The 12,164-nt window shown below is 54.1% G+C and overlaps 1 protein-coding gene across 1 annotated transcript in view; it reads right to left on the reverse strand.

Moving 5' to 3' along the window:
• The window catches only part of CTRU02_206706 (UbiD family decarboxylase), a gene marked incomplete at both ends in the record, with an annotated part of 30,529 nt that continues 18,365 nt past the window's right edge, over positions 1-12,164 (reverse strand). The window contains one exon of the mRNA XM_070204759.1: positions 1-12,164. This exon is cut by the window's right edge and continues 17,514 nt beyond it. Within this exon, the coding sequence (XP_070061863.1) occupies positions 1-12,164 (12,164 nt within the window).

Consider the following 12,164-nt stretch of genomic DNA (forward strand, 5'->3'; position numbering starts at 1 on the left):
TCATGTGACAACATTAACTGTGGCAATTCCGAACAAGCTCAAGTTGAGGCAGCTGACAATTCCTTGCCTGCCCAAAGCCACGTTGAAACAGTTTGGATCAACTCTGTTTGCCAAAAGCTTGAGACTCGTAACGCAGTTTAGAAGCTCCGTAACGGACACTACAGCTTCTATGCCAAGGAAGCCGGTAGGTTGTGCGCCAAGTCCGATGTTCAGACAGCTTGGAGGTAGGCTAGTAATGCACTGGCTCTGAAGGGTTTGCTGGAAGCAGTTGCCATATGCCGTTCTATCACCCGTAAGGGTACCGACAAGAAGCCCAACAAGGTCGCTGGCAAGACAACCGACACCAGAAAGAACAGAAGAAAGAGTGCTGTCGACGACGCCTACGATGTTGTTTACAACAAGGGCCGCCCTACACAGGTTGACTTGTGCGTCAACACCACTTGTAAGACTGACTGAAAGATCGAGGAGACTTCCGCACGCAGTAGGTGTTTGGGGGCAAGCTGTTCCGGAAGGACATAACACTGCAGTGTTTGCGCGCGAAGAGTTTGCGGGAAGGCCGAGAGTAGTTTCAATGCAATTGAGAACGCCCAAGTTTGTAGTCAAAGAGAGACAAGAGGTTAACCCTGTGTTATAGGTGTTCCTGAAAGCTCCAAGGGTATTGACGCAAGTATTCGCATTAGCGTAAAGGTTGGAGGTTGAAGTAGATGTGAGGATGTTACCACAAATAGTCGGAAGGTTAGTAATACACTTGCCGACGAGTGCATTTCGGATACAGTTAGAATAGGAGTATAGAAGCGCTAATCCAACAACACAGTTCGCAACACCGGCAATGTTCAGGGTGTTGCCTAGAGCAGCTGAACAACTGTTCAACTGTGTAATGGAAGGTAAACTGATGACCTGGTTGTCCATTACGCTGCATGCCGAAGGAACTGCGATTGAAGAGGCGACATTAGGCAAGCAGAAACCGGTATGAGTAGCGGCCGGCGTAGCGATACAGCCCGCCGGTTGCGAAGTGGTAGTAACAATACGTGTTGCCGTGGGAATTCGAGTCTCTGCAAGAACGGTTCGTGTGAGACCAGAGCCAGACAAAGTGACATATTGGGTTCCTATGAAGGTTCCACCAACTCCTGTAGGGATGGTCGTGTAAATGAGGGGTACCGCTGTTGCGGCAATAACCGTTTGTGTGAGACCAGAGCCCGTAAGGGTAACATATGAGGTTCCTGTGAAAACAGCGCCGGTGACCCCGGAAGTAACGGTCGTATATGTTGTGGTGGGAATTGCGGTCTCTGCCAAAACGGTAATGAGAGTACCAGAGCCCGAAAGAGTAACATATGATGTACCAGGAAAGTTTCCTGAGACACCTGTTGGGATGGTTGTGTAGGCAGTAGGAATTGGTAGCGCTGTCTGCAGGAGAACCGTACCCAAGGTGCCGCTGACTGGCAAGGTTGTGGCAAGAGTACCTGCGAAGGTGCCCGGTGTGCCGGTGACAATTGTGGTGTACGACGTTGGGAACGGAATGGCAGTCTGCAGAACAACCGTGGCGATCGTATCACTTCCAGGGATAGTAGAGACCTGGGTACCGGAGAATGTGCCAAAGACACCGGTAGTGATGGTTATGTATGCGGTGGGAATTGGTAGCGCTGTCTGCAAGAGAACCGTACCCAAGGTGCCGCTGACTGGCAAGGTAGTTGCACGAGTGCCTGCGAATGTGCCCGGCGTGCCGGTGACAATTGTGGTGTAGGAAGTCGGGAACGGAATAGCGGTCTGTAGAACAACGGTGGCAATAGTGTCACTTCCGGGGATGGTTGAAATCTGGGTGCCGGAGAATGTGCCAAAGATACCGGTGGTGATGGTAGTGTAGGCGGTGGGAATTGGCAAAGCTGTCTGCAGGAGGACCGTACCCAAGGTGCCGCTGACTGGCAATGTGGTGGCACGAGTGCCTGCGAATGTGCCCGGCGTGCCGGTGACAATTGTGGTATAGGAAGTCGGGAACGGAATGGCAGTCTGTAGAACAACGGTGGCAATAGTGTCACTTCCGGGGATGGTTGAAACCTGGGTGCCGGAGAATGTGCCAAAGACGCCAGTAGTAATAGTTGTGTATGCGGTTGGAATTGGCAGGGCTGTCTCCAGAAGAACGGTTCCCAGAGTGCCGCTGACGGGTAGAGTTGTGGCACGAGTGCCTGCGAAAGTGCCGGGAACACCAGTGACTATTGTGGTGTACGACGTCGGGAACGGAATGGCAGTCTGCAGAACAACTGTAGCGATCGTATCACTTCCAGGAATAGTAGAGACCTGGGTACCGGAGAATGTGCCAAACACACCGGTAGTGATGGTAGTGTAGGCGGTGGGAATTGGCAGAGCTGTCTCCAGAAGAACGGTTCCTAATGTTCCAGAAACTGGCAATGTGGTGGCACGAGTGCCGGCGAAAGTGCCGGGAACGCCAGTGACTATTGTGGTGTATGACGTTGGGAACGGAATAGCAGTCTGTAGAACAACCGTGGCGATCGTATCACTTCCAGGAATAGTAGAGACCTGGGTACCGGAGAATGTGCCAAACACACCGGTGGTGATGGTAGTGTAGGCGGTGGGAATTGGCAGAGCTGTCTGCAGGAGGACCGTACCCAAGGTGCCGCTGACTGGCAATGTGGTGGCACGAGTGCCTGCGAATGTGCCCGGCGTGCCAGTGACAATTGTGGTGTAGGAAGTCGGGAACGGAATGGCAGTCTGCAGAACAACCGTGGCGATCGTATCACTTCCAGGGATAGTAGAGACCTGCGTACCGGAGAATGTGCCAAACACACCGGTAGTAATGGTTGTGTATGCAGTTGGGATTGGCAGGGCTGTCTCCAGAAGAACAGTTCCCAGAGTACCACTGACGGGTAAAGTTGTAGCACGAGTGCCGGCGAAAGTACCGGGAACGCCAGTGACTATTGTGGTGTACGACGTCGGGAACGGAATAGCGGTCTGCAGAACAACGGTGGCAATAGTGTCACTTCCGGGGATGGTTGAAACCTGGGTGCCGGAGAAAGTGCCAAAGACGCCGGTAGTGATGGTAGTGTAGGCGGTGGGAATCGGTAGAGCTGTCTCCAGAAGAACGGTTCCTAATGTTCCAGAAACTGGCAATGTGGTGGCACGAGTGCCTGCGAAAGTGCCAGGAACGCCAGTAACAATTGTGGTGTAGGAAGTCGGGAACGGAATGGCAGTCTGCAGAACAACTGTGGCAATAGTGTCACTTCCGGGAATAGTAGAAACTTGAGTTCCTGAGAAAGTGCCAAACACACCGGTAGTGATAGTTGTATATGCGGTGGGAATTGGTAGAGCTGTCTCCAGGAGAACGGTTCCTAATGTTCCAGAAACTGGCAATGTGGTGGCACGAGTGCCTGCGAAAGTGCCAGGAACGCCAGTAACAATTGTGGTGTAGGAAGTCGGGAACGGAATGGCAGTCTGCAGAACAACCGTGGCGATCGTATCGCTTCCGGGGATAGTAGAAACCTGAGTTCCTGAGAAAGTGCCAAACACACCGGTAGTAATGGTTGTGTATGCAGTTGGGATTGGCAGGGCTGTCTCCAGAAGAACAGTTCCCAGAGTACCACTGACGGGTAGAGTTGTGGCACGAGTGCCTGCGAAAGTGCCAGGAACGCCAGTGACAATTGTGGTGTAGGAAGTCGGGAACGGAATAGCGGTCTGCAGAACAACTGTGGCGATCGTATCACTTCCAGGAATAGTAGAAACCTGAGTTCCTGAGAAAGTGCCAAACACACCGGTAGTAATGGTTGTGTATGCAGTTGGGATTGGCAGGGCTGTCTGCAGAAGAACCGTACCCAAGGTGCCGCTGACTGGCAAGGTAGTTGCACGAGTGCCTGCGAAAGTGCCCGGCGTGCCAGTGACGATTGTGATGTAGGACGTCGGGAACGGAATGGCAGTCTGTAGAACAACCGTGGCGATCGTATCGCTTCCGGGGATAGTAGAAACCTGAGTGCCAGAGAATGTACCGAAAACGCCGGTAGTAATGGTTGTATAGGCGGTGGGAATTGGTAGCGCTGTCTCCAGAAGAACAGTTCCCAGAGTACCACTTACGGGTAGAGTTGTGGCACGAGTGCCTGCGAAAGTGCCAGGAACGCCAGTGACAATTGTGGTGTAGGAAGTCGGGAACGGAATAGCGGTCTGCAGAACAACTGTGGCGATCGTATCACTTCCGGGGATGGTTGAGACCTGAGTACCAGAGAAAGTGCCAAAAACGCCGGTAGTAATGGTAGTGTAGGCGGTGGGAATCGGTAGAGCTGTCTGCAGTAGAACCGTACCCAAGGTGCCGCTGACTGGCAAGGTAGTTGCAAGAGTGCCTGCGAAAGTGCCAGGAACGCCAGTAACAATTGTGGTGTAGGAAGTCGGGAACGGAATGGCAGTCTGCAGAACAACTGTGGCAATAGTGTCACTTCCGGGAATAGTTGAAACCTGTGTGCCGGAGAAAGTGCCAAAGACGCCGGTAGTAATGGTAGTGTAGGCGGTGGGAATCGGTAGAGCTGTCTCCAGGAGAACGGTTCCTAATGTTCCAGAAACTGGCAATGTGGTGGCACGAGTGCCTGCGAAAGTGCCAGGAACGCCAGTAACAATTGTGGTGTAGGAAGTCGGGAACGGAATGGCAGTCTGCAGAACAACCGTGGCGATCGTATCGCTTCCGGGGATAGTAGAAACCTGAGTTCCTGAGAAAGTGCCAAACACACCAGTAGTGATGGTAGTGTAGGCGGTAGGAATCGGTAGAGCTGTCTCTAGAAGAACGGTTCCCAGAGTGCCGCTGACGGGTAAAGTTGTGGCACGAGTGCCCACGAAAGTGCCGGGAACACCAGTAACAATTGTAGTGTATGACGTCGGGAACGGAATAGCAGTCTGCAGAACAACTGTGGCGATCGTATCACTTCCGGGGATAGTAGAAACCTGAGTTCCTGAGAAAGTGCCAAACACACCGGTAGTAATGGTTGTGTATGCAGTTGGGATTGGCAGGGCTGTCTCCAGGAGAACGGTTCCTAATGTTCCAGAAACTGGCAATGTGGTGGCACGAGTGCCTGCGAAAGTGCCAGGAACGCCAGTAACAATTGTGGTGTAGGAAGTCGGGAACGGAATGGCAGTCTGCAGAACAACTGTGGCAATAGTGTCACTTCCGGGAATAGTTGAAACCTGAGTGCCGGAGAAAGTGCCAAAGACGCCGGTAGTAATGGTAGTGTAGGCGGTGGGAATCGGTAGAGCTGTCTCCAGGAGAACGGTTCCTAATGTTCCAGAAACTGGCAATGTGGTGGCACGAGTGCCTGCGAAAGTGCCAGGAACGCCAGTAACAATTGTGGTGTAGGAAGTCGGGAACGGAATGGCAGTCTGCAGAACAACTGTGGCAATAGTGTCACTTCCGGGAATAGTTGAAACCTGAGTGCCGGAGAAAGTGCCAAAGACGCCGGTAGTAATGGTAGTGTAGGCGGTGGGAATCGGTAGAGCTGTCTCCAGGAGAACGGTTCCTAATGTTCCAGAAACTGGCAATGTGGTGGCACGAGTGCCTGCGAAAGTGCCAGGAACGCCAGTAACAATTGTGGTGTAGGAAGTCGGGAACGGAATGGCAGTCTGCAGAACAACTGTGGCAATAGTGTCACTTCCGGGAATAGTTGAAACCTGAGTGCCGGAGAAAGTGCCAAAGACGCCGGTAGTAATGGTAGTGTAGGCGGTGGGAATCGGTAGAGCTGTCTCCAGGAGAACGGTTCCTAATGTTCCAGAAACTGGCAATGTGGTGGCACGAGTGCCTGCGAAAGTGCCAGGAACGCCAGTAACAATTGTGGTGTATGACGTTGGGAACGGAATGGCAGTCTGTAGAACAACTGTAGCGATTCCACCAGGCCCTGCAGGAAGGGTTGATACCAAAGTACCCGAAAAAGTGCCAGGAACGCCGGTGACGACCGTCGTGTACGACGAGGCAGAAGAGGTTGGAATGGCGGTTTGGAACAGAATAGTAACAATGCCGTCAAGACCAGCCGCCAAGGTAGATACAAGAGTACCAACGAAGTTGCCAGGTACACCAGTGACAACAGTGGTGTAGGAAGAGGCTGTGGCAGTAGGAATAGCCGTCTGAAGTAGAATAGTGGCGATTCCACCAGGGCCGGCGGGCAATGTCGATACCAAAGTGCCAATGAATGTGCCAGGGACACCAGTGACAACCGTCGTGTACGACGAGGCAGTGGCAGTAGGGTTGGCGGTTTGAAAAAGGACTGTGGCGATACCGTCAGGACCAGCTGGCAAAGTCGACACCAAAGTGCCGGTAAATGTGCCAGGCACACCAGTGACAACCGTCGTGTAAGACGAGGCGGTAGTGGTAGGAATGGCCGTCTGGAACAGAACAGTAGCAACGCCATCTGGACCGGCAGCAAGAGTGGAAACAAGAGTGCCGATGAATGTGCCAGGCACACCAGTGACAACGGTAGTATAGGAAGAGGCAGTAGGAATAGCAGTCTGAAGCAAGACCGTGGCAATTCCACCGGGACCGGCTGGCAGAGTGGATACTATGGTGCCGGTGAAAGTACCAGGGACGCCAGTAACAACCGTGGTGTACGAAGAGGCCGTTGCACTTGAAATGGCAGTCTGGAACAGAACAGTAGCGATACCATCGGGACCAGCCGCAAGTGTGGAGACAAGTGTACCGATAAAGTTGCCAGGCACACCAGTGACAACCGTCGTGTAGGACGAGGCGGTAGCAGTGGGGTTTGCGGTCTGGAAAAGAACTGTTGCGACTCCGTCTGGGCCGGCGGGCAACGTCGACACCAGAGTGCCTGTGAATGTGCCAGGAACGCCTGTAACAACCGTCGTGTACGAAGAGGCTGTGGTAGTAGGAATGGCAGTTTGGAAGAGAACAGTAGCGATACCATCGGGACCAGCCGCAAGTGTGGAGACAAGTGTACCGATAAAGTTGCCAGGCACACCAGTGACAACCGTCGTGTAAGACGAGGCGGTAGTGGTAGGAATGGCCGTCTGGAACAGAACAGTAGCAACGCCATCTGGACCGGCAGCAAGAGTGGAAACGAGAGTACCAATGAAGTTGCCAGGAACACCAGTAACAACCGTGGTATATGAGGAGGCGGTAACAGTAGGAATGGCAGTCTGAAGCAAGACCGTGGCGATTCCTCCGGGGCCGGCAGGTAGTGTCGATACCAGAGTGCCTGTGAATGTGCCGGGCACACCAGTGACAAGAGTGGTGTATGATGAGGCGGTAGCGGTAGGAATTGCAGTTTGGAACAGAACAGTAGCAATGCCATCGGGGCCAGCCGCCAAGGTAGATACAAGAGTACCGATAAAGTTGCCAGGTACGCCAGTAACAACTGTGGTGTAGGAAGAGGCGGTAGCAGTGGGGTTTGCGGTCTGGAAGAGTACTGTTGCGACACCATCAGGACCGGCAGGCAACGTCGACACCAATGTGCCGGTGAAAGTACCAGGAATACCAGTGACAACCGTCGTGTAAGACGAGGCAGTGGCGGTGGGAATGGCAGTTTGGAACAAAACAGTCGCAATGCCATCTGGGCCAGCCGCAAGTGTGGAGACAAGTGTACCGATGAAGTTGCCAGGCACACCAGTGACAACGGTAGTATAGGAAGAGGCTGTGGCAGTAGGAATAGCAGTCTGAAGCAAGACTGTTGCGATTCCTCCGGGGCCGGCAGGTAGTGTCGATACCAAGGTGCCAGTGAAGGTACCAGGGACGCCAGTGACAACCGTCGTGTAGGAAGAGGCGGTAGCAGTGGGGTTCGCAGTTTGGAAAAGAACTGTTGCGACACCATCAGGACCGGCAGGCAACGTCGACACCAATGTGCCGGTGAAAGTACCAGGAATACCAGTGACAACCGTCGTGTAAGACGAGGCAGTGGCGGTGGGAATGGCAGTTTGGAACAAAACAGTCGCAATGCCATCTGGGCCAGCCGCAAGTGTGGAGACAAGTGTACCGATGAAGTTGCCAGGCACACCAGTGACAACGGTAGTATAGGAAGAGGCTGTGGCAGTAGGAATAGCAGTCTGAAGCAAGACTGTTGCGATTCCTCCGGGGCCGGCAGGTAGTGTCGATACCAAGGTGCCAGTGAAGGTACCAGGGACGCCAGTGACAACCGTCGTGTAGGAAGAGGCGGTAGCAGTGGGGTTCGCAGTTTGGAAAAGAACTGTTGCGACACCATCAGGACCGGCAGGCAACGTCGACACCAATGTGCCGGTGAAAGTACCAGGAATACCAGTGACAACCGTCGTGTAAGACGAGGCAGTGGCGGTGGGAATGGCAGTTTGGAACAAAACAGTCGCAATGCCATCTGGGCCAGCCGCAAGTGTGGAGACAAGTGTACCGATGAAGTTGCCAGGCACACCAGTGACAACGGTAGTATAGGAAGAGGCTGTGGCAGTAGGAATAGCAGTCTGAAGCAAGACTGTTGCGATTCCGTCTGGGCCGGCTGGCAAGGTCGATACCAAGGTGCCAGTGAAGGTACCAGGGACGCCAGTGACAACCGTCGTGTAGGAAGAGGCGGTAGCAGTGGGGTTTGCGGTCTGGAAAAGAACTGTTGCGACACCATCAGGACCGGCAGGTAGAGTTGATACCAGAGTGCCGGTGAATGTGCCAGGCACACCAGTGACAACCGTTGTGTAAGACGAGGCGGTAGTGGTAGGAATGGCTGTCTGGAACAGAACAGTGGCAATGCCATCAGGGCCGGCGGCAAGAGTGGAAACAAGTGTACCAATGAAGTTGCCCGGCACACCGGTGACAACCGTGGTATATGAGGAGGCGGTAACAGTAGGAATGGCAGTCTGAAGCAAGACCGTGGCGATTCCTCCAGGGCCGACAGGTAGTGTCGATACCGAGGTGCCTGTGAAAGTACCAGGAATACCAGTGACAACCGTCGTATAGGACGAGGCGGTAGCGGTTGGAATGGCGGTTTGGAACAGAATAGTAACAATGCCGTCAAGACCAGCCGCCAAGGTAGATACAAGAGTACCGATAAAGTTGCCAGGTACGCCAGTAACAACTGTGGTGTAGGAAGAGGCGGTAGCAGTGGGGTTTGCGGTCTGGAAAAGAACTGTTGCGACACCATCAGGACCGGCTGGCAACGTGGAAACCAGAGTGCCTGTGAAAGTACCAGGCACACCAGTGACAACGGTGGTGTACGACGAGGCTGTGGCGGTCGCAGTAGGAATAGCAGTCTGAAGCAAGACTGTAGCGATTCCTCCGGGGCCAGCAGGCAGAGTGGATACCAGAGTGCCGGTAAATGTGCCAGGGATACCAGTGAGGACTGTCGTGTACGAAGAGGCGGTAGCGGTTGGAATGGCGGTTTGGAACAGAATAGTAACAATGCCGTCAAGACCAGCCGCCAAGGTAGATACAAGAGTACCAACGAAGTTGCCAGGTACACCAGTGACAACAGTGGTGTAGGAAGAGGCGGTAAGAGTGGGAATAGCCGTCTGAAGTAGAACGGTAGCAATTCCACCAGGGCCGGCAGGTAGTGTCGATACCAAGGTGCCAGTGAATGTGCCAGGGACACCAGTGATAAGAGTGGTGTATGATGAGGCGGTAGCGGTAGGAATTGCAGTTTGGAACAGAACAGTAGCAATTCCGTCTGGGCCGGCAGGCAGGGTTGATACCAGAGTGCCTGTGAATGTGCCGGGCACACCAGTGACAACCGTCGTGTAGGACGAGGCAGTGGCAGTAGGGTTGGCGGTTTGGAAAAGAACTGTTGCGATACCACCAGGACCAGCTGGCAAAGTCGACACCAAAGTGCCGGTAAAGGTGCCAGGGACGCCAGTGACAACCGTCGTGTACGAAGAGGCTGTGGCAGTAGGGTTGGCAGTTTGGAACAAAACAGTCGCAATGCCATCTGGGCCAGCCGCAAGTGTGGAGACAAGTGTACCGATGAAGTTGCCAGGCACACCAGTGACAACGGTAGTATAGGAAGAGGCTGTGGCAGTAGGAATAGCAGTCTGAAGCAAGACTGTTGCGATTCCGTCTGGGCCGGCTGGCAAGGTCGATACCAAGGTGCCAGTGAAGGTACCAGGGACGCCAGTGACAACCGTCGTGTAGGAAGAGGCGGTAGCAGTAGGAATGGCAGTTTGGAAAAGGACTGTTGCGATTCCGTCTGGGCCAGCTGGCAGAGTCGAAACCAAAGTGCCGGTGAACGTGCCAGGGACGCCAGTGACGACCGTCGTGTATGAGGAGGCGGTAGTGGTGGGAATGGCAGTTTGGAACAGAACAGTAGCAACGCCATCTGGACCGGCGGCAAGAGTGGAAACAAGAGTACCAATGAAGTTGCCAGGAACACCAGTGACAACCGTCGTGTATGAGGAGGCTGTGGCAGTGGGGTTTGCGGTCTGGAAAAGAACTGTTGCGATACCATCAGGACCAGCTGGCAGAGTCGAAACGAGAGTGCCGGTGAATGTGCCAGGCACACCAGTGACAACCGTCGTGTAGGACGAGGCAGTGGCAGTAGGGTTGGCGGTTTGGAAAAGAACTGTTGCGATTCCGTCTGGGCCGGCGGGCAAAGTCGAAACGAGAGTGCCGGTGAATGTACCAGGGACACCAGTAACAACCGTCGTGTATGAGGAGGCGGTAGTGGTGGGAATGGCAGTTTGGAACAGAACAGTAGCAACGCCATCTGGACCGGCGGCAAGAGTGGAAACAAGAGTACCAATGAAGTTGCCAGGAACACCAGTGACAACCGTCGTGTATGAGGAGGCTGTGGCAGTGGGGTTTGCGGTCTGGAAAAGAACTGTTGCGATACCATCAGGACCAGCTGGCAGAGTCGAAACGAGAGTGCCGGTGAATGTGCCAGGCACACCAGTGACAACCGTCGTGTACGAAGAGGCGGTAGCAGTGGGAATAGCCGTCTGAAGTAGAACGGTAGCGATTCCACCAGGGCCGGCAGGTAGTGTCGATACCAGAGTGCCGGTAAATGTGCCAGGAACGCCTGTAACAACCGTAGTGTACGAAGAGGCGGTAGCGGTAGGAATGGCAGTTTGGAACAGAACAGTGGCAATGCCATCTGGACCAGCCGCAAGAGTGGAAACAAGTGTGCCGATGAAGTTACCAGGCACACCAGTGACGACCGTAGTGTATGATGACGCTGTGGCAGTGGGGTTGGCAGTCTGGAAAAGAACTGTTGCGATTCCGTCTGGACCAGCGGGCAAAGTCGAAACCAGTGTGCCGGTGAATGTGCCAGGGACGCCAGTGACGACCGTCGTGTACGACGAGGCGGTGGCAGTAGGAATGGCAGTCTGGAAGAGGACTGTTGCGATTCTGTCTGGACCAGCTGGCAGGGTCGAAACCAAAGTGCCCGTGAAAGTACCAGGGACGCCAGTGACGACCGTCGTGTATGAGGAGGCGGTAGTGGTGGGAATGGCAGTTTGGAACAGAACAGTAGCAACGCCATCTGGACCGGCGGCAAGAGTGGAAACAAGAGTACCAATGAAGTTGCCAGGAACACCAGTGACAACCGTCGTGTATGAGGAGGCTGTGGCAGTGGGGTTTGCGGTCTGGAAAAGAACTGTTGCGATACCATCAGGACCAGCTGGCAGAGTCGAAACGAGAGTGCCGGTGAATGTGCCAGGCACACCAGTGACAACCGTCGTGTAGGACGAGGCAGTGGCAGTAGGGTTGGCGGTTTGGAAAAGAACTGTTGCGATTCCGTCTGGGCCGGCGGGCAAAGTCGAAACGAGAGTGCCGGTGAATGTACCAGGGACACCAGTAACAACCGTCGTGTATGAGGAGGCGGTAGTGGTGGGAATGGCAGTTTGGAACAGAACAGTAGCAACGCCATCTGGACCGGCGGCAAGAGTGGAAACAAGAGTACCAATGAAGTTGCCAGGAACACCAGTGACAACCGTCGTGTATGAGGAGGCTGTGGCAGTGGGGTTTGCGGTCTGGAAAAGAACTGTTGCGATACCATCAGGACCAGCTGGCAGAGTCGAAACGAGAGTGCCGGTGAATGTGCCAGGCACACCAGTGACAACCGTCGTGTACGAAGAGGCGGTAGCAGTGGGGTTGGCAGTCTGGAAAAGAACTGTTGCGATTCCGTCTGGACCAGCGGGCAAAGTCGAAACCAGTGTGCCGGTGAATGTGCCAGGGACACCAGTGAGGACTGTCGTGTACGACGAGGCGGTAGTGGTAGGAATGGCAG

Source organism: Colletotrichum truncatum, assembly GCF_014235925.2.
Source record: "Colletotrichum truncatum strain CMES1059 chromosome Unknown Contig_0003, whole genome shotgun sequence".
Lineage (NCBI taxonomy): Eukaryota > Fungi > Ascomycota > Sordariomycetes > Glomerellales > Glomerellaceae > Colletotrichum > Colletotrichum truncatum.